General features: G+C 44.5%; 2 protein-coding genes across 5 annotated transcripts; one reads left to right on the top strand and one right to left on the bottom strand.

The window, feature by feature from the left end:
* The first annotated feature begins 299 nt into the window (after nt 1-299).
* On the top strand, nt 300-18,409 carry LOC116223692. Of its 4 annotated transcripts, none has more exons than XM_031581255.1 (6): nt 300-2,452; nt 13,534-14,221; nt 14,264-16,257; nt 16,460-16,608; nt 16,834-16,952; nt 17,555-18,409. In XM_031581255.1, the coding sequence occupies exons 2-6, from the start codon at nt 13,542-13,544 to the stop codon at nt 17,700-17,702; spliced, it is 3,090 nt and encodes a 1,029-aa protein (XP_031437115.1). In that variant the 5' UTR covers nt 300-2,452; nt 13,534-13,541; the 3' UTR covers nt 17,703-18,409. The 4 variants fall into 4 exon arrangements, with proteins under 4 accessions (XP_031437115.1, XP_031437109.1, XP_031437106.1 ...); XM_031581249.1 differs by lacking the exon at nt 300-2,452 and adding an exon at nt 11,408-11,424; XM_031581246.2 differs by lacking the exon at nt 300-2,452 and adding an exon at nt 12,403-12,497.
* Nucleotides 18,410-18,579: 170 nt separating this feature from the next.
* On the bottom strand, nt 18,580-22,820 carry LOC105905638 (zinc-binding protein A33-like). The gene is made up of 5 exons (XM_042703250.1): nt 22,193-22,820; nt 21,697-21,792; nt 21,373-21,603; nt 20,707-20,794; nt 18,580-19,664 (listed from the first exon to the last, which is right to left on the bottom strand). The coding sequence occupies exons 1-5, from the start codon at nt 22,586-22,588 to the stop codon at nt 19,093-19,095; spliced, it is 1,383 nt and encodes a 460-aa protein (XP_042559184.1). The 5' UTR covers nt 22,589-22,820; the 3' UTR covers nt 18,580-19,092.

The raw sequence follows: 22,820 nt of genomic DNA, 5'->3' as shown, positions 1-22,820 counted from the left end.
AACTGACTGACTGTGGGGTTAACTGACTGACTGACTGACTGTGGTGTTAACTGACTGACTGACTGACTGTGGTGTTAACTGACTGACTGACTGACTGTGGTGTTAACTGACTGACTGTGGTGTTAACTGACTGACTGACTGACTGTGGTGTTAACTGACTGACTGTGGTGTTAACTGACTGACTGTGGTGTTAACTGACTGACTGACTGACTGTGGTGTTAACTGACTGATTGTGGTGTTAACTGACTCCGTGACTGACTGTGGGGTTAACTGACTGACTGTGGTGTTAACTGACTGACTGACTGACTGGTGTTAACTGACTGACTGTGGTGTTAACTGACTGATTGTGGTGTTAACTGACTCCGTGACTGACTGTGGGGTTAACTGACTTGTGATGGCAGGCAAAGTGTGCGGCTTGCTGTGATTGGTTGAGAACTACTGCTGACTAATTCTTAATTTGAGCAAGATTGGGCTGCACACGAGTGATGTCACGGGTGATGTCAGCATGTTGACAGCACCACTTCATGTGAAATATGGCCATTTCATTAGGCCCCCTTATATTCTCATAAATAGCCCATCACGCCATTTCATGAGGCCCTCTTATATTCTCATAAACAGCCACAGGGTGCAGGTTTGGGGTCTTCCTGAAACGCCTGACCCAGAAGCTGGCCTGCCTTTGCAGACTTAACGAGTTAGAGTCCAGTGGGCACACGGGAACTGACCCCAGGACAGATGCTCCTAGTGTTTCTGCTGCTGCTGTCTAAGTGTGTATGGATTTATTCATCATCAATCCACACCTCTGCTTGTGTGTGTGTGTGTGTGTGTGTGTGTGTGTGTGTGTGTGTGTGTGTGTGTGTGTGTGTGTGTGTGTGTGTGTCCACACGATAGCCTTTTCAGTTGTCTATGTGTGTAAGATCTAGTAATCTGCAACTATGTGATCGCTTTGTGTGTGTGTGTGTGTGAGGTTGAGGTTTTTGACCAACCACACTGCGACTGTTTGTGTGTGTTTCCAAGGTGGGATCATTGCTGTTGATAAATTCAGAACTATTTATTTATGAAATACGTACACTAGCCCTTGCAGTGTTCCTTGGCCTCATAAACACACTTATGAAAAGGTAGAAGTCTTATTTAATTATATTTATGTTGTGATGTTTCTATATGAATGCTGGACGAATCCTTTACCGTTTCTTTTTTGTTTTGATTATTGTTCTGTATCTGTTCCTTCAAATGCATATTCTTACATGAAAGTGTTGGTTACACACTAGACCCTTCCACCTGAAGACTGACATTACCATGTCATAAACATGTCCCGGCACGACATAGCGTGTCATTTTTTGGTATGTCTGTTGTCATGACAGCAGTATGTCTGTTAACGTTAAATGACACAACAATATCATTTTACCATTATTGGTAGTTGTCATGACAGCAGTCAGAAGCTTTAAATGCTTATGTTGCGGGAATAAAGTCATACTATCATCACACTAAACATTAAAGCTGTGTTTCCAGAGGTTAAGGAGACCTGACATTGTTATATGACGGTAATGGGCCATGAACACTAATCTGTGGAGGATCTGAGTGAAGTTACCAAAAGGTTCATGAGTCTGGCTGAAGTAGACAGACGTGCCTGCAGGAGTACTGCAGCCTTTCTTTGCACTGACGACTTGTGGTCCACGTCAAACCAAATCAAAATGTTTATTCTTGGGAAAAAAAATGACAAAAAGTCATATCTGTCATGGAATTACTGAATGTGATTTTTGAAAGTAATGTTGATTATTAAATCGTGATATTAACAACTATTTGCTGGCTGAGTTATATCATATTGATTTTATTACTGTAGTCATATTGTTTAAGGTTGTGGGCTTGGAGTACTTGCATTAGAGAGGATTGACCACTGGGGGAGGTACCCAATCAACAGCACAAGGAATTTAACATCTTTTCCTGTGTGAACTAAAATAAAATTACAAATGAATGGTTGTATCTGTGTGTAAGAGGCACAAGAGTTGACATAAGGCTTGGCCTACCACTTCTGCCATTCTACCACTATTGAAGAAAAGAAAAAGAAAATCTCTAATATGTTTCTAGTATTTAAGTCACAAAAAGAACAAAGAACCCTTGTTTGCTTAGAGAAAAAGAGCTAAAAGCTTAATAAAAGTAACAGCTTCTGTATAGAACCCCTGGTTCTTAGAACTTCTGAGTGCATCCTTGCTGAGCGGGCCAGATCACATCGCCAACCCTTCAATGATGTTCAGAGACTGCCGCCTAGTGTTCAAGTGTACATAAGGCCTGCGGAAGACATGAAACACAACGACGTTTTCTTACCACACAGGGTTTAGCGCTACTCAGCCAGATTTTTTCCCTGTTAGGGGCTAGTAAGTAAGACAGTAAGCCCGGCATGTACATGAGCTTTTGGTAAGCTACTACCCTGACCTCGTCCACCACGACAGGGCCAAAGGTGAGCCAGATCAGACGATATGAAAGATCATTTTCAAACTGTAATATCCTGTTTGAATAGCGAGTCACAGCAGTCCCAGCCATGTTGCTTCACGTTATGAACAAACTTGCATTATGAGGTGAAACGTTTTCTATTTTGAAATACACTTGGTCTTGATTAATACATTGTTAATTATGTCGAACATACCGTGTAGCTAGATAACACAGCAGACTCTACCTTTAACTATGTTTAAGCATCAAAATGTATTCAATGTGTAGCAAAAGCAAATCGAATACTTTTTGGCACCGCTCATGTATTGGTAGGCTACTCACATCCTCATTTGTGTCGCTAACCTACATATGCACACATAAGGCTATTTTAAGACGGCGAATCAGAAAACAATGTATTGATCAGAGGAACAAACTGAGTAGCCTACTATGTTGTAAAATACAAAACAAAATATGACTTTTGTGTTTCACTTTTTGTTGTGACTGAAGGCACTGATCCCTGGTATTGGATTATTTATCTCACTGTTTATGCCACTTTGGTGTGCCCAACCGCACAGTTTATGTAAACAGATGTCCCCGTTTTCCGGGAAACGTTCCCGTTTTTGGTGGCCTGTTCCCAGCTGGAGCTGTCCCAGGAAACATTTGATTGAATATTATTTTATAAACGTATTCAATTAAATTCAATAAACTTAGGATTTTTTTTCTATTAATTGATACGCTCATTTGCAAGGTCACATCGAAAGCGAAAACATATATATTTTTTAAATTATATAATAAGATAAACACTGAAATGGTTAAATATTTGTAATATTGTGACTCAAGCCTTGCAAAGTTTTATTGCATATATTTATAACAACACTGAAATTACGGCAAATCAAACTTGCAATACAAGAGGTGTTCAAAAGATATTTACCCCCTTAAACACTGTGAGTATTTAGACAGTGTAGGTTAAAGACGTTTTACAACTTGATGGCTGCATTAGAGGACAGCGGCAGTGATGATGTGTGGGGTGGTTCTGAAATCATATAATATAGTGCAGTACAGTATTTAACATGCTATTTGTTTAGCAGGGGTCGAGTGGCCAATGTGGACTGCCTCTGTAACTTGTTTTACAAATTGTGGCTGAGGAATTCTCCATCGCATAAGGAAATAAGGCTGACCTTGCCGCTAAATTCTACATTAATGAATTCCCTAATATCTCATCTAGCTTGCTTTCATGCGTATTTATTAGGCCTGTACATTAAATCAATTCAACATGAAAATGTTGAACCTGAGATCCATAAAGGCCCTCCTTGACAGTACAACATGCACTGTCTGTAGCTGTAGCCATATGAAATCGCTGGAGCATTTTCACATCCGCTGTCTCCAGCGAATGCTAGGAATCACCTGGCGTGACCGAGTGCCACACACCGAGATCCTCAGGAGAGCAGGCTGTAAGAGCCTTGAGGCCACTATCACCCACTACCAGCTACGATGGCTGGGGCACGTTATAAGGATGCCCCTCAATCGGCTGCCTCACAAAGTGCTGTATGGCCAGCTCGCCCAAGGCCAACGCTCTGCTGGAGGGCAGAAGAAGCGCTATAAAGATCAAATAAAAACAGCGCTAAAGAAGTGTAAAATCAGACCTGGGGACCTGGAGGGCTTGGCTGCTGACCGTAACACCTGGCGTCAAATGTGCCAAGACGGGACTAAAGCACTGGAGGAGGACAGGACAGCCAGGAGACAGGAAAGGCAAGAAAGAAGGCATACAAGAAAAACAACCAAGGTTGCCAGTACCATCACTACTACATACGCATGTCCCACCTGCGACAAGACCTGTGACAGTGCCGCCGCTCCCATAACGCGCACTACGCGCTGTGCGTAGGGCACCAAGTCCTGAGGGGGCACCAAAAAATAGGCAACTGAAAAATCATCATAGTTATAATAATTATAATCTGATATTATTTCAGTATAGAAATATTAGGCACCTTTTAGGCATGTATATCACAAAACAGGCAGAACAAGAGATATATTTAATTGCTCAAAAAAAGTTACGATGGTGCCCCCCCCCCCCCCCCCCCCAAAAAAAACCCCATATACACCCTCAACTTCCCAAGCTCGCCGCTGGTGCCCTTTCCTATCTCAGTGGCATGACGAACTTTGACAGTAGGCTAGGTGAACTTTTCGAAAATGGCCTCAAAAAGACAACAGGAGTCTGAAACTGCGAGATGATGCCCGTGCATCACTTTCAGGTAAGTCCATGTTTAATCATTGTTAAATACGGGAAATGTGCTGCTAATTTAATGGTTAGCCTATGCATACACCTCGAACTAGCTGACGTTATTGCTAATGTTGGCACACTCAAATATGAGTCATTCCACGCCAAACGTACCAATTTAAGGACATTTCCCCACTCGACCGTCTCAGATTTGGCTGAAAAAATTCAAGGTCGTTCATACATTTCTTAAAAGGTAGAGTCCCAAATATTAGCTCCCTACTCCCAATAGTTTTGTCACAAAAAGATGTTTTAGGGGGGGGGGGGGGGGGGGGGGGGGGGGGTGCCTGTACTTAAGACGCTTTTTTAGCAGCGTTTTCTGAAGAGCCCTTTTCAAATTGCTATTACTAGAAAAGTATTTAAGCTAGCTCCTTCAAACTTTCCAAATTTTACTCTACACTTTGTTGCAGCATCTGTGAAGGCCTGTGGGAGGCTCAATGTTAAAGCTATAAAAAAAACTGCCCCTATGTGAGGAATGGTCTGGAAGATATTAAAGCTTGAAAACGGATGAAAACACATTTTGTGCAATTTTTGGCATGCTATAGCAAAAAAAAACAGCATTTACTAACATGAAACAATTATCTTTTGGAAAGATTAGATATTTGTTCTTAACATATCAGAATTTTGTGATGGTGTTCTGCCTCGTTTTCTCAAAATATTTTTTTGAAAATATGGGATTTTTGTACACGCCCCTCAATGGCCTATGGACGAATATTCAAATGGTAACAAAAGGTAAGTTTATAACACAGAGCTTAAACTGCGTTTGTGTATAAAATCTGTGTATAATGTCAAGTCTTTAGCTTTAACATTGAGCTTTCTACAGGCCTTCAAAGATGCTGCAACAGAGCGTAGAGCACCCCCTCACCCCTAAAACATCCTTTGTGACAAAACTATTGGGAGTAGAGAGCTAATATTTGGGACTATTAAGAAGTGTATGAAGAACCTTGCATTTTTTCAGCCAAATCTGAGACGGTCGAGTGGGAGCCCACTTGACATGGAATGACGCTTCTATGTCTTTGCTTTATTGGAGAAGATTGCTTACTTGTATACTTCTGCTTTTAAGTTTGTATTTATGGATGACTATTTAATTTCTAAGAAGATTTTGCACATCCCAATACTTGTGTGTATGTATGTTTTGGCTGTTTTGTGTACTGTGTTTACAAAGTAGATTTTCCTTTTTCGTTTGAATAAAATGGCATGGGGCATTATAAAGGAGTTATGCTTAGGGCACCAAAATGGCTAGCAGCGGCACTGCCTGTGGATCCAGGATAGGACTATACAGCCACCAGAAAACTCACCGTTGAAAGTCAGAAGTGGACGTCATCATCGGCCTCGATGGACAACTACAAGCAAGCAAGTCTGTAGCTCACAATTGCTGAACAACATGACTTCCCAACCATAGAACCTGAGCAGCAAGATACAACAACAACAACAACAAAAACAACAACAAAGCTTCCTTTGTGAGCATTTCACTGGGGTTTTCAAGGAGGCATCTTCCTTCATGAGTGTTTCATTGAATTAGGCCCATGACTCCTCCAGGAGGCTCAACCCAGAGGCACCCCCTTACATACTCATGATAGGCCAGAATACAGTACATACTCTACCAGAAACAACAACAATTCACCTCAAGATAGACCTCAACGACATTTCCCGTATCTCAGTTTTAGTTCAGGTTAATACACACCCTTGAGTAGTCTGCGAGCGCCTCAGCCACAACCACTGGCTTGCTTTTTCAGCGGCCTCAGACAACTCTTTAAAGCTCCTTTTGCGTGACCATTCCCCCCAAAAAACTAAATACAACAGCTGTGGTTGATTTAGCTACAAAGCCTGCAACACCTATCCACACTGCCTGTAACACCTATCCACACTGGTCTTGTGTGTGCTTGCCAACCTCGTTGCCTCCGCTACCAGTTCCGCAAAGGTTCTTCCTTTCAAAGAATTCCTACTGTCCCTGTCATTAACAAAGAGTTAACCTCTACTCATTTATTCTCAAACAGACACGTGAATGATTTGACACCTGATTATGACTCTACGTGTAGCACCCCTGGGCCAGGCTAGTTTTACATCCAGACAAAATGTGTTTTAATGAGCCAACACCCAAACACAACTTGCAGATTCTGTCTTAACCACCCACTGACTGAGGTTCTGTCTCACGCACGCACACACACACACACGCACACACACACACACACGCACGCGCACACACACACAACTTGCTGCTTCCGTCTTAACCACCCACTGACTGAGGTTCTGTCTCACGCACGCACACACACACACACATGCACACACACACACACACACACACACACACACACACACACACACACACACACACACACACACACACACACACAACTTGCTGCTTCCGTCTTAACCACCCACTGACTGAGGTTCTGTCTCACGCATGCACACACACACACACACACACACACACACACACACACACACACACACACACACACACACACACACACACACACACACACACACACACACACACACACACACACACCCACTGACTCAGGTTCTGTGGAGCTGGGAGGACATCACCAACGGCTCCAACTATGAATTTAATGCAGTTAGCAAATAGCCCACAGTTCTCTTCAGCTGATCCTCCTCGTCTCAACATCATGACTGTTCATCCACTGCCCTTGCTCTGTCTCTTACACACACACACACACACACACACACACACACACACACACACACACACACACACACACACACACACACACACACACACACACACATACACACACACACACACACATACACACACACACACACACACACACACACACACCATGGCAGTTCATCCACTGCCCTTGCTCACACACACCTACACACACACACACACACACACACACACACACACACACACACACACACACACCTCTGCCTGCAGTACACTAATACCTTCTCTCTGTTCATCTGCTCGTTTACATTGCTTCTTCAGCTGCCTCCTTTCTCAAATCAGCCCCTATATTTCAACCTGTTATCTTTACTTGTCTTGACCTTGGTTCTCTGATAGGTGAAAATTCACCCTAGTTACCTCAGGACTCCGGAGCTGCATATAAGTATATTTATTAGACAAACAACAACAATTGCAATCGGGCTCACTCCCAGCACAAGGCTGAAAGTGAAGCAATGATGCAATGAACACATTGCACAAGGTTTATATAGACAGAAGTTTAGCGTTCAGCAGGGATAACCACGTGGTGGATCTCTGACGTCCGAGGCTCCCTGTCTTGCAAGGTCGGAAGAAGCACAGTTCGACCCTTCTTATCACTTCTGGTCTAAACATGCTCTTGTACATATGCAGACTAAGTGGCACCTACTAATCTAAGTTACACACAAGCAGAAACACAGAAAAGCCATGTTCCTGCTTACATAAGTACATGATTTATATAAGGTAATTAATAATACAAGGCGCGTGCGCGTGCGTTTGCGTGTGTGTGTGTGTGTGTGTGTGTGTGTGTGTGTGTGTGTGTGTGTGTGTGTGTGTGTGTGTGTGTGTGTGTGTGTGTGTGTGTGTGTGTGTGTGTGTGTGTGTGTGTGTGTGTGTGTGTGTGTGTGTGTGTGTGTGCGCGCGCGCGCGCATACGTGCAAGGAGAAAGTGCAGAAATTTTGAATGGCTAGATGGTGATACGATGATGTAACACTGAATAAACTGGGATTAATACACAGGCGTGATCAATACACAGGAGTGATCAATACACGTTTGTTTTATGAAATTACATAAAATACTGTAATGCGGTTTATATACGGCACGGTTAATAATCACGGAAATACGTTATTAATAACCGTCATTATTGATCAAAGTTCTATGTGCCAGTTGGTGAGAGTAGTGATCATAGTAGATATCATATTATCACAGTGACCAAATGATAATGGGGTCAGAATATTAAGAGCTGATTCGATAAATGCAGGATTGTCTCTTACCCCTACCATGGCAACAGGAGTTGTGTGTGTGTGTTGGAGTAGTCTCTTACTAAACCATGGCAACCGTTGCAGGAGTTGTGTGTGTGTGTGTTGGAGTAGTCTCTTACTAAACCATGGCAACAGGAGTTGTGTGTGTGCTGGAACAGTCTCTTACTAAGCCATGGCAACAGGAGTTGTGTGTGTGCTGGAAGAGCAGTCTCTTACTAAACCATGGCAACAGGAGTTGTGTGTGTGCTGGAAGAGCAGTCTCTTACTAAACCATGGCAACAGGAGTTGTGTGTGTGCTGGAACAGTCTCTTACTAAACCATGGCAACAGGAGTTGTGTGTGTGCTGGAACAGTCTCTTACTACACCATGGTTGACAGGAGTTGTGTGTCTGCTGGAAGAGCAGGCTCTTACTAAACCATGGCAACAGGAGTTGTGTGTGTGCTGGAACAGTCTCTTACTAAGCCATGGCAACAGGAGTTGTGTGTGTGCCTGAAGAGCAGTCTCTTACTAAACCATGGCAACAGGAGTTGTGTGTGTGCTGGAACAGTCTCTTACTAAGCCATGGCAACAGGAGTTGTGTGTGTGCTGGAAGAGCAGTCTCTTACTAAACCATGGCAACAGGAGTTGTGTGTGTGCTGGAACAGTCTCTTACTAAACCATGGCAACAGGAGTTGTGTGTGTGCTGGAACAGTCTCTTACTAAACCATGGCAACAGGAGTTGTGTGTGTGCTGGAAGAGCAGTCTCTTACTAAACCATGGTTGACAGCAAACTCCTCTAAACTTTGGCCTGGGTCAGTGCCAGCTGTGTCAAGGTTTCAGGCCCTCAGTAAAAAGCTGCACTATGCTTCACTAATCACTAAGGGGGAGCTTGTCCAAAACATGTTGACTCCAGATTTAATCACATACCACTCGAAATCCAGTAACTTTATCTGAGAGACAGTGGCTAATGGCTATAGCCCACAGAGTTCTGCAGAACTGAGCAGGTTTGAAATCCAAACACAAAACAATCATGGTTTTAATCATCACAAAACGACCCTCACTAACACCCTTTTATAGTGATGAAATGCTTACCTCAAACAAGACATTCAAAAGCTCCCAGGGTAAATGATGAAGAGAGAGAGGGAGACAGAGAGAGCTTGTCTGTGTGTTAATCTATGTATGTTATTGAGAGAGTTTATCTGTGTGTTGGTGTATGTATGTTATTGAGAGAGCTTGTCTGTGTGTTGGTGTATGTATGTTATTGAGAGAGCTTGTCTGTGTGTTGGTGTATGTATGTTATTGAGAGAGTTTGTCTGTGTGTTGGTTTATGTATGTTATAGAGAGAGCTTGAATTGCACAGCACAGAAGTTAGGCAACCTAGTTTTTTGTTTAGGGGGTTGTGCGCTCCCAGAGTTCTGTGCATGTGTATGTTTATGCTTAATGTTCTATTGACAGTGTTCTAATGTTAGCTAATGTTTGGAGTCAGTGTCTTATGTGTGATGCCCTGGTGTCGTGTCCTTGTGTGTTAGCGTCTGTGTCACCCTGGTCTTGTTACCTGTGTCTGTGTGTAGATCCCTGAGTCGTCCCCCTGTTCTGCCTCAGTCTGATGCTTGTGACCCTGTGTGTGTGTGTGTGTGTGTGTGTGTGTGTGTGTGTGTGTGTGTGTGTGTGTGTGTGTGTGTGTCTGTGTGTGTGTGTGTGTAGATCCCTGAGTCTTCCCCTTGATCTGCCTCAGTCTGATGCTTGTGACCGTGTGTGTGTGTAGATCCCTGAGTCGTCCCCCTGTTCTGCCTCAGTCTGATGCTTGTGACCGTGTGTGTGTGTGTGTGTGTGTGTGTGTGTGTGTGTGTGTGTGTGTGTGTGTGTGTAGATCCCTGAGTCGTCCCCCTGTTCTGCCCTGATGCTTGTGACCGTGTGTGTGTGTGTGTGTGTGTAGATCCCTGAGTCGTCCCCCTGTTCTGCCCTGATGCTTGTGACCCTGTGTGTGCGTGTGTGTGTGTGTGTGTGTGTGTGTGTGTGTGTGTGTGTGTGTGTGTGTGTGTAGATCCCTGAGTCGTCCCCCTGTTCTGCCTCAGTCTGATGCTTGTGACCCTGTGTGTGTGTGTGTGTGTGTGTGTGTGTGTGTGTGTGTGTCTGTGTGTAGATCCCTGAGTCGTCCCCCTGTTCTGCCTCAGTCTGATGCTTGTGACCATGTCTGTGTGTGTGTGTGTGTGTGTGTGTGTGTGTGTGTGTGTGTGTGTGTGTGTGTGTGTGTGTGTGTGTGTGTGTGTGTGTAGATCCCTGAGTCTTCCCCCTGTTCTGCCTCGGTCTGATGCTTGTGACCCTGTGTGTCAAACACCATGGAGCCAAAGAAAAGCCTGGCTCTGCAATAACTGAATGTGTGTGTGTGTGTGTGTGTGTGTGTGTGTGTGTGTGTGTGTGTGTGTGTGTGTGTGTGTGTGTGTGTGTGTGTGTGTGTGTGTGTGTGTGTGTGTGTGCCCTCTCTTGCTTCTTCGCTGTAATATGTGTGTCTTTAATCCCAGTATACGGGAATGGACCGTTTTCAGGTCTAAGACTGACATAACTTCCTGCTCTTCATAACAACACTGACACACTCCCTCTTTTCTTCTATTCTCTCTCTCTCTTTCTCTGTCTCTCTCTCTCTCTCTCTCGTATACACAAAACACACACACACATACACACGCACACACATCCTCTTTCCCTTCATTCTCTCTCTCTGTCTCTCTCTCTCTCTCTCTCTCCCACACACACACACATTTCCCGAAAGCATAAAAGGCAGCTGGGATCTCTCCGTGCAGTCAGTTGCTCCTGGGATGTCTGAGGTAGGACACTCGTTTAGCTCTGTGTTTGTGTGTGTGTGTTTCTGTGTGTGTGTTTTAGCTTTTGTGAAGTACTGGCTCAAGAAGTCTGTTTACAGGAAGCTTCTCTGTGCCATGTGTTATTATTACACTGCTCTTGTAACAGTGTAACTATACTTTATAGTAATCCAGAAACAGCACAAATATACTTTAGTTGGTACATAAAACCTTTAGGTTTGGGTTAAGAGTTGGCATTTTAGGCTAGTAGCCTAATGCTAGAGTGTTAAAGTGCTGTTAGAGTGTGGTGTTACTTAAATATGTGTGTTGAATACATAGAGTTATGCAACATGGGGTGTTACTGAAATATGTGTGTTGAATACATTAAGTTATGCAACATGTGGTGTTACTGAAATATGTGTGTTGAATACATAGAGTTATGCAACATGGGATGGTACTGAAATATTTGTGTTCAACATGTAGGAGTAACTGCTGTTATCTGATTTCTGCCATATCACGTAGTCTTCGCTGCAATAACTGAATGTGTGTGTGTGTGTGTGTGTGTGTGTGTGTGTGTGTGTGTGTGTGCCTTCTCTTGCGTCTTCGCTGAAATAACTGAATGTGTGTGTGTGTGTGTGTGTGTGTGTGTACCTTCTCTTGCGTCTTCGCTGAAATAACTGAATGTGTGTGTGTGTGTGTGTGTGTGTGTGTGTGTGTGTGTGTGTGTGTGCCCTCTATTGCTTCTTCACTGTAATATGTGTGTCTTTAATCCCAGTATACGGGAATGGACCGTTTTCAGGTCTAAGACTGACATAACTTCCTGATCTTCATAACAACACTGACACACTCCCTCTTTTCTTCTATTCTCTCTCTCTCTTTCTCTGTCTCTGTCTCTCTCTCTCTCTCGTATACACAAAACACACACATACATGCGCACACACACACACACACACACACACACACACACATCCTCTTTCCTCTTTCCCTTCATTCTCTCTCTCTGTCTCTCTCTCTCAAACTCCCACACACACACATTTCCCGAAAGCATAAAAGGCAGCTGGGATCTCTCCGTGCAGTCAGTTGCTCCTGGGATGTCTGAGGTAGGACACTCGTTTAGCTGTGTGTTTTTGTGTGTGTGTTTCTGTGTGTGTGTCTGAGGTAGGACGCGTGTTTAGTTGTGTGTTTTTGTGTGTGTGTTTCTGTGTGTGTGTTTTAGCTTTTGTGAAGTACTGGCTCAAGAAGTCTGTTTACAGGAAGCTTCTCTGTGCCATGTGTTATGATTACACTGCTCTTGTAACAGTGTAAATATACTTTAGTTGGTACATAAAACCTATAGGTTTGGGTTAAGGGTTGGCATTTGAGGCTAGTAGCCTAATGCTAGAGTGTTAAAGTGCTGTTAGAGTGTAGTGTTACTTAAATATTTGTGTTGAATACATAGAGTTATGCAACATGTGGTGTTACTGAAATATGTGTTTTGAATACATAAAGTTATGCAACATGTGGTGTTACTGAAATATGTGTGTTGAATACATAGAGTTATGCAACATGGGATGGTACTGAAATATTTGTGTTCAACATGTAGGAGTAACTGCTGTTATCTGATTTCTGCCATATCACGTAGTTTTGCTTGTATGCATTCAATTGTATTACTTAGGTTTTACACGGCTAAAGTATGCAGTTTCTTGTGAACGAATGCCACAGCGTTAGGTCGTGTTATGTTCATCTCAAATGTTTTTGAATATTCTCAGAGGCGACCAGAGGCGCTTTCACATACTTCAGTCTGCCAGGGTGTTCCCAGTCTGCTGCCACAGTGCCCTGAGTCATTGGTAGATCTGTTTTCACTTTTAGAGGAATATTAACACGAGGCACTGAAGGCGTGTTGACCGCATGTGCTTCCTTAAGCTCAGCTCCTATTGGTGCATGTGCTGCCCAACTCATTTTACAGTCAATCTGACGTTGTGTGGGTGTGTGTGTGTGTGTTTGTGTTTGTGTGTGTGTGTGTGTGTGTGTGTGTTTGTGTTTGTGTGTGTGTGTGTGTTTGTGTTTGGGTGTGTGTGTGTGTGTGTGTGTGTGTGTGTGTGTGTTGCTTGCGCCACAGTTCCCCCTAACGTGGCTTTTCAAAATCTGTTTCCACAGCAGTGATTATGACTGCTCTGAGGATCTCCGTGTCTGTGCTGTGTGTCCTGCTCCTCAGTGGTGCAGACGCCCAAGCAGACGCCCACAGGGGGAGCCATCGAGCCAAAGCAGACGCCCAAGCAGACGCCCAAGCAGACGCCCACAGGGGCAGCTATCGAGCCAAAGCAGACGCTGCTGCGATGCTGATTGATAAGATCAACTTTAGTTTCACAGCTGCAAACGTGAGTCTAACCAATTTGGTTAACATCGGGAAGATGCTAACGCATTCCCACAACCAGAACTCCTTGAGAAATGGACTTGAGGTCTTTGATGGGGTCGCCAAAGTCATTCCTTTCATCAACCTGTTTGGCTCGCTGGTGCATTTTGGTTTTGCCTTCCTGTCAAAGAACAGCCCCGACATAGCGTACATGAAGAAACGATTCACTCAGGTCAGTAGGGATCTCGACTCGATCTCAGCCCAAGTCAAGCCCCTCTCCGGCGGGGAGCTCTGGCCGTCCGAGGGGGAGGCACTCATTCTGAACGCCTGGGCCAGAGTAGAGCAGCTCGTCGACCGCCTCACCACGGCCGAAACCCTGGAGGAGAAATCCAGAGCAGCGGAGAGATTCACCACCTACTACGAGAGCAGGGGAACAGAGGACGGCATCGCTGGCTTCTGCAGGCACCTCACCGAGAGCAGACCAGCGGGCAGATGTGGCAGACCAGCGGGCGGAGGTGGCAGACCAGCGGGCAGATGTGGCAGCCCAGCGGGTGGAGGTGGCAGCCTAATGCAGCTAGTCGGTGCCCAGTCTGAGGGAGACGTGAGGGCGTTGCTGCGGTTCTCATCCTACGTCACGTCTCTGATGATCAAAGGCTCCTTCGCCAGCGTGATTTATGACAAGTTAAAGAGCGACCATGCCAACCCACGGCCACAGCAGCCAGCTACTGAGCGTTTACTCTCGCTCACCAAGTCCGTCCAAAGGACCCTGATGGACTGTGCAGATGGGTATGCAGAATGGGTTAGGAGGGACGTAGAAGAGCTCCTGACTCATCCGTTCTCAGAGACCAGATCAATGGCAACAAACGTCAAGGCTCACCTGGACGGCAAGTTTGACTGGTTTATCTGGACGGTCGTTGTCCAGGAGACCAGCGGCGACTATGGGTACCTGTACGGAAACGTTATCACACTCAGGGATCGCGCTCAAGGACGGACCGTCCACCTCATACCCCGAGACAGCGAGGCAGTGGTGGACGAAGGCGTCCGTACCGAAGCCCGTCAGAAAATGCTGGACTACACGGGTTACGCTTGCCCAATGATCCAGGAGAAGATGACCGACGTGTTCCCAAGCAGCCTGATGAGACACATCGCTTTTGCCCACTCTAGTCCAGACTCATCCCATTACACTACAGTCGGTGACACTGTGTTACAAAAATGCTACTCAACCTTCCTGTTCATAACAACGAGCACTTATGTCAACACCGTTGTCTTAAAGAGCATGGAGAGCCTTGACCACCCCAGCTGCTCAAAGTCACAGTGTCTGTATGGAGCCTGTAGGCAAGCTGCAGACTCCTCCGCGGGGTTCTGTCTGTGTGAAACCATGTACTACGGCCGCAGATGTGAGAACAGCATCAGGGATGAGATCAGCGACTCGGCCCTGGAGGAGAAGATCAAGTCTGTCGGCATAAACTCTGTCCCAGACATAACTGCCGTTTACTTCCGGGTTCAGGAACAAATGAGACATGCGGAGGCACGAGAGCGATTTAATTGGGTGACGTTACGCTACCAGGACATGACGGATAAACTAGCCTTTCTAGGGCATCAAGACACTTTGTTCAGAAGGGCACAGGTATCTGGAGTCACATTTGTCTCAAATGTTGGGGGGGTTATCCAGACACGGGGGACGTTTACGTTCCTCCTGTACCAGTTTGACAACATGATGAGGGGGAACGGCTCCAACCTTCTGGAGGCTTTGCGAGAGCTGCTCCTGTATCCAGGCGACTCGTCGGCCCAAACACACAGCCCTATCGAGTGCTCGGAGAACTACGTGGAAAAACTAGACAATTTCGTCAAGTCCATGAGCCGGCTTAAGTCAGAGGCCATCTCAGCCTGGAAGAAATATCTAACCCAATCAAACACTACGAGTATGGACCCTTCCCTGTCACATGTACAGGACCTTCTTGTTGGTGACGGGTGTGGGCCTCTCAATGCTCATGGCCTCTTCAATAACCACTGCGAGGGCCCATACCACAGCGCCCACCAGCAGCGCATCCAGCTCAAATGTTCCGGAAGCTTCAAGCCGTTCCCCGAGACGGTGCAGTGTTCTAAAGGCCGATGGAGTGCCTTGCCTGTGTGCTACGGGGAACCTGAGAACGGAGCCACCCAGTGTCGATCGGAGAACGGAACCGCGGTGTGTGAGGCGTCTTGTGACGATGACAGTGCGCGGCTGGCAAGCGGAGAGAGCGTTGAACGCTACCAGTGCAGCAGGTCACCGTGCCGACCCTTCACCCCCTCTGGGCCGTGTAAGGTGGCTCGCTGCTCTGGCGACAGCTCCTGTGAGGACAGGGAGGTGTGCAAAGGTGGGAGGTGTGTGGACGGCTGCAGCGGCACCCCCTGTGGAGTGAACGCAGTCTGCTCCACCTTCCACCACATTCCAGTTTGTACTTGCTTCGGGCCGTGGACTAAAGACCCAAATCAGGAATGCCTGTCGCCCAGTCTTCACTGGGCCCAAGTTACACACATACCAAATGGTAGGTCAATTGTCTCGTATGTCCAGGGTCTATTTTTTTCATGTTGGCAGATTAATACTTATGATGTAGATAAATACTTCTGAGACACCTAAATACTTCCAATAATAAGTCTATTTATCTATCTATCTATCTATCTATCTATCTATCTATCTATCTATCTATCTGTCTGTCTGTCTGTCTGTCTGTCTGTCTGTCTCCCCAGGCACTGTTAAAACCCACACGGGGAAGCTGGTGTGTCGGGCTAAGGGTCCGAACGGAGACTGGTACTCCGGATGGCTCTTGATGGTGGCTGGACGAGACTCCTGCCTCTTGGAGTACGATGGCAAAACAATGAGAGAAACAGAATATGAGGTACAATCGCCAGGATCAAGGACTGTGCCTTTAATGTTCTTACATTTGTTTAAATTAATGGATACAGTCTAATGTTTTTGTGTGCGTGTTTTGTGTGTGTGTTTGTGTGTGTTTTGTGTGTGTTTTTGTGTGCGTGTTTTGTGTGTGTGTTTGTGTGTGTTTTGTGTGTGTTTTTGTGTGCGTGTTTTGTGTGTGTGTTTTGTGTGTGTGTGTGTTTTTGTGTAGTTGTTGCTGGACCCCTGTGCGAGTAAAGGGTACCAGTGGATTCCTGGGGGTCCCCACGCTGACTCTATGTGGACGGGTTACACCAGCAGCACGCCGGGCAGGATGCTGTTTGTGTGCAGGTGAGTGCTCTCTGGGCTGTGTGTTTACATAAACCTCAAAGCGTATCAACGGCCATTACGGCTCCTTGACAGAGAGACCTCAAAGCATGTCAACGGCCATTACGGCTCTTTGACAGAGAGCAACCAACAGCCATTACGGCTCTGTCATGCCAATTAGTGTTCGGGTCCCAAATAGTGTCCGGGTGACGTCATATTGGCTTTCGAACGACTCTTGAGTGACAGTTGCTTTACCAACGCTAGCATTACGTAACCCGCACACTTTTTGGCAGTCAGACGACCTAGATGTTGTCAGAACATGCTAGCGCATTGGTATAGCAACTGTCACTCAAGAGTCGTTCGAAAGCCAATATGACGTCACCCGGACACTATTTGGCATGACAGCTCCTTGACAAAGAGTAACCATTTGTTTTATTAGTTAGGTATTTAGTTGTGATAACTAAAGGACAACTCCTTTGTCTCTTTGTACCTACTGGAGCCAAACCACGCAATGAAAATCTTTTAATGCCATTTCTCTACTCTCTCACTGATACTTAATGAGCAAAATAACAACTTATAACACAATAACAACAGCTGTTTTCACTCGTGTGTGTTTTTGTTTTCAGTTGGTGGGGCGATGATGTGGACAGCAAGCGCGGTTTCTCCGGGACTCTTTTCCAGACGGCGACGGGTTACAGGTGCAGCATCGCTCTTAACCGAGCCGCTCACAGCACCTCCGACTACCTCACTCTGGTCAGGGCGCAGTCCTGCTAACCCTCACGGACTGTGTTTGGGGTGCGCAGTCGTGTTGGACTGAATCTGGCAATTATGAATGTCACATATGAATGAATGAGTTTCTCTGAAATTTCAGACAAAATGTTTACATTGGCAGTGTACAATCAGTGGTGTTAGGTCTGCATGGTTTAGTAAGAGGCAGGGATTTTGACCACAGTAACTGGTCCATAACAAGAGCCCATGTATTACTCTATATATATATATGACTTAATACACATGCAAGCTCTTACATCCAGAGACCTTCAACAATGTGTACTAGTCTAGAATATACAGATGGTTCCCATAATCACAGCCATTTTAGTAAAAACCCTCTGTGCTATAGGACCTGTGATGTCACACATACCCCCTTAAGCAAGTGGGAAGATGGCTATGCATTTAAAGACGCAGACCGCGATTCTTATTCGCGAAAGGGTGTTGACATTTGAGCTCAACAGCCAATAAAATGACACCCTTCCGTTCTCCTGAGAACTGTGTTGATTGGCTGGGATTGTTTATGGCTCGGTCTGAGCCACTTTGTTTGTTTCCCATTTGTAGAACTAGGACTGTGTGCGAACACCAGAGCTTTTATACTAGAGGGACAAGAGGAGCTATTCACTGAATTTGATATGTATTTACATCAAATGTGTGCTCTTTTTTATTACTGATTGCACTGAATAAAGACAATAGCTGAATTCGTTCATGTGAAATGTCTTAACCAAATTCATTTGGAACCTCTCACCCTCTCTCTCACACACACACACATCTGAGTCCAAGTTTAGAATCTAAATGGTAAAGTTTTCAGATGTCACATTTAATGCATAAATCACAGCAGTCATTTTTGACTGAAGACACAACAAGTTATTATCTGGTAAAATGTTAAATGTGTGTTGTCATTGTTAAAGACAAATACACAAAAAACGAATAGTCCCGAGATGTAGATATGCACTAGTTGTACGTATGTTTTGTTTTCTATTTTATTGTACATTTTGGATACAAACGAGTAGAAAAGGAGGCTTACAAATCTGAAAGTATACATAATTGCTTACAAAACTGTCAAAATGAGAATGACTTGCCTCTTCAGAAAGGTTTAAATCAAAATAAATGACAATCAAATGTTTGCAAAAAGTATTATTAACATTTCTGTCAGGCTTGTCAATTCTGTAACCATGTTGCGTCACCATCAGCATACGTTTAGACAATAAAAGGAAGTTGTTTAGGAATATCTTTTACAACACATTTCTGTCAAAGGTATTTGCCCTTCAATTTGCCATATTTACAGAGTTCAGATCACGTGAGACCTCTGGGATTCTCTTAAGGCAACTAACAATACAACCAATTAGTCAGAATGGTTAATGCATGAAGACATTTTAACACCATGAACAAGTCATTATTAACCTGGCAAAAGGAAGTGACATCTCTTGCTGTGCTGCTCTACTTTCACTGAAGCTCTCACTGGTAAGATCCTCAGAGGAGAGAGTTTACAGCCAGTATCAAAGTATGGATAAACTCTCTCAGTGAAAGTGTGTGTGAGAGTGTGTAGATGTGTGCTATTATCAGGGTCAGTGAATGACAGCTCTCCTCTGTCCCAGTCCAGCTGCACTCTGATCCTCTGGAGTTTCTGCTTCACTGTGAGGAGAGTAGGGGGCTGTGGTGGAGACCATGCTCCATATTTACCATCTCTATACCTCACATACCACTGTCCACTCATGGAGGTATAGTCTCCCTTCCTCTGGAGAGTCTCTATCACCACACCCACACCCCACCATGTGTTCTCTCCAACCTCCACATCCCAGCAGTGAGTCCCTGAGTTAAAGCCCTCAGAGCCCAGGACACTGGCATACTCATCAAACCTCTCTGGGTTATCAGGAAGCCGTCGTCTCTCATCACCCCATCTCACACTGGTCAGATCCTCAGACAGGATGAGTCGTGGGTTTGCAGTGTTGGGATCCAGAGTCACAGGAGCTGCAGAGTGAGAAACACAAATGGTTTAGGTGGAAAGAGCACACAAAAAGAGATACATACACATATACAAACTAGAGGTCATTATCTGTATTTGTATCTGTTAAACAAACAATGATCTGTCTGAATTTGTATTTGGATAGAAGGCCATAAGTACAGTATAAGGCACATGTTGTATTTTTCAGCCTAATATTCATTGGTAATGCAATTGGTGTGTTTTCAAAGCCTCACATTGATTCATTAATTTATATATTTATTTATTATACTCATACTGTACTTTTCATTTCTCTCTCTTTATGAACTGTCTGAACCCCCCAACTTGTCCAAATGAACCACATCGCTCTCCATGCTTAACAGGGATTTCCCCACGTTTCCCCATCACAGTACAGGTTTGGTCCAACTGTACGTGAAAAATGCATACGTGAGGGTACCCTGTAGCATGGTGCAGTGACAGTTAGGAGCTTACGGAAACCCGTGTACTCCTCCAGTTCCCCCTTCCGCTTGGCAGCTCTTTTGATCTCTTCACTTGTCTTCCTATTTCTTTGGAGGTTTTTTCTGCTCTCATTTATGTAAAGCACATTTAATTGCTTGTCTGTCTGTCTGTCTGTCTGTCTGTCTGTTTCTCTCTCTCTCTGTCTGTCTCTATGTGTGTGGGTGTGGGTGTGTTTGTGTTTGAAAGGGATGCATTTATTTTGGCAGTACTATTTGTCTGTCTGTCTGACTGTCTGTCTGTCTGTCTGTCTGTCTGTCTTTCTCTCTCTCTTTCTCCCTATGTCAAGGTGTGTGTGTTTGTGTTTGAAAGGGATATATTTCTTTTTTGCTCTTATTTATGCACAGCACATTGAATTGCCTCTGTGTAGGAAATGTGCTCTATTAAAAAAACTTGTGTCTGTCCATCCATCCGTCTGTCTGTCTCTATGCAAGTGTGTGTGTGTGCGCGTGTGTGTGTGTGTGTGCGCGTGTGTGTGCGCGTGTGTGTGTGTGTGTGTGTGTGTGTGTGTGTGTGTGTGTCTGTTTTGTGTTTGAAATGGATGAATACACTTACTGTATTGAACAAGCTTCTGCATCTTCTCCCAGACTCTGAACTTCAGGTTGCCCAGGTGTTTTGCCACATTGATCAGAGGTCCTGAAACCCTCTCTGGATCCTGCAGTGTGCACTGGGCTCTGGAATAACATTCAGGAGTCAGTGCTGCTGTGGGTTTGGGTTCAGAACCACAGAGAAGAGAGAGACAGGAGGAAGATCACTCACCTTTCCACTGTGCTCTTGTAGTTCTGTGAAAAACACCAAAGAACAAAAGATGTAAAGGATTGACATTGACGCTTGATATTAAATTCACCTACACTAACCACTTAAAGGAAACTTAAGCAAACTATCAATGACAGTAATGCTTCCAGGATCTCAACACTACCATTCATTAATATATCAAGTAATATGAAAAACAGGAACTTCTAAATCAGTATTACTTGCTGTCTTTATGGTTAAGTGTGTTGGTTTGTCAGATTATTATAAACTACTAAAGAACCTGTAATCCTGAGTATATTGTTTACATAATGCATAGCTTTTTAGCCACTGACCCATTCATGGAACCCTATATTATTATCATTTCCATACATACAGAGTATAAACCTGTTTTCTTTGTGGAATCAGAAATTATTTACTCCTGTTAATGACACTGCTTTAGGAAAAAAGAAAAACAGGACCGGTTGTTACCTGCAGGAATGTGATGTCATCAGCTTCCATCTCCTTTTCTGTGGCTCTGATTGTGTCTGAAAGAGATGAGATCTCTCTGCTCATCTTCTCAATCTTCTTCTTCATCATCTGACTCTTCTGCTCCTCTTCCTCCCTCAGTCCACCTATCCTGGCTGCTTCTTCATCTCGTAGAAACTGGTGCAGCTTCTCAAACTCCTCCTTGATCTGTTTCTCTGTGTGCTGGGTCTGAGTCTGGATGATCACAAAGACAGTACAGTAATACAAAAGTTATTTTTTTTGTTTCGGAAATAAAAACTCCTGTGTCTAATCTGGTCCATACCTCACCTTAATATGCACTGCTGTTTGGTCATAGATGAGTTTAACTTTTTCAAAGGTCTTGAATTTATTTCTTAGAGGCTCCAGTTTGATCTTGAGTTCCTCCTGAAATACAAACACACCTTACTGGGTAACAACTACTGCTAACACAGGTGTAAAGATTTGCACTCTACTGGTGTTGACATTGAGTAGTTATGGAGGCAAGTATCTGCATATTTAATTCCTAATTTATTCTTTACATGTAGTCATTTAGCAGACGCTTTTATCCAAAGCGGCTTACAAGGATATATACACATTTTTTACATTTACACTGATGGCACACTGCACATCAGGAGCAATTTGGGGTTCAGTGTCTTGCTCAAGGACGCTTCGACAGGGAATCGAACTAGTAACCTTCTGATTACTAAACGACTTCTCTACTTCCTGTACCACTGTCGCCCCCATAGTCGCCCTTCATAGATTACATTGTGTGTAAGCATTATTAAACTCATCTGAGCATTCATACCTTAATATCTAGTGCAGCCTCATTGATGGGACTGAAGTTGTGGGTTTTGTGTGTTTTTGAGTCCCGACACACATAACACACAGGTTGTTTATCCTCCAGGCAGAAGAGCTTGAGTTTCTCACTGTGCAGACTGCAGAACGCCTCAGACCCTGCTGAAGCTCTCGGACTTTTCTCCTGTAAGAATGTCTCACACAGGTTTCTTAACGCCATGTTAGGAGGGTAATCGTCCTTTGAGCACTTTCTCCTGCAGACTGGACACACTCTGGATCCTTTGGTGTCCCAGAACTGCTGCAGACAGGCTTTACACACACTGTGAGCACAGGTCAAAAGGACAGGATCCTTGAAGAAGTCACAGCACACAGGACAGCAGAGATCCGCTTCAAGTTTAGAGGCCATTTTGTCTTTACACTACACTGTCCTTTCAGAAAGCTGTTTGTCAATCCATAACTCTGAGTCTTCTCTGTTTCAAACTTTGATCCACAAGAACTTCGGCCTCACCAGCATTACTTTATGCCCAAACTGTTTTCCTCTTTAGTCTAAACACAGTTTTTAAAGAAGGTTCTAATAAACGTATCCAACATGACAGCGTCTAGTGGAGGACGGAGAATCAACCTGCAATCAACTTCAC

This window comes from Clupea harengus, chromosome 2 (assembly GCF_900700415.2).
Source record: "Clupea harengus chromosome 2, Ch_v2.0.2, whole genome shotgun sequence".
NCBI classification, from domain to species: domain Eukaryota; kingdom Metazoa; phylum Chordata; class Actinopteri; order Clupeiformes; family Clupeidae; genus Clupea; species Clupea harengus.
Note: the sequence above shows the minus strand (reverse complement) of the source record. Positions and strands in the feature narration are given on the sequence as shown.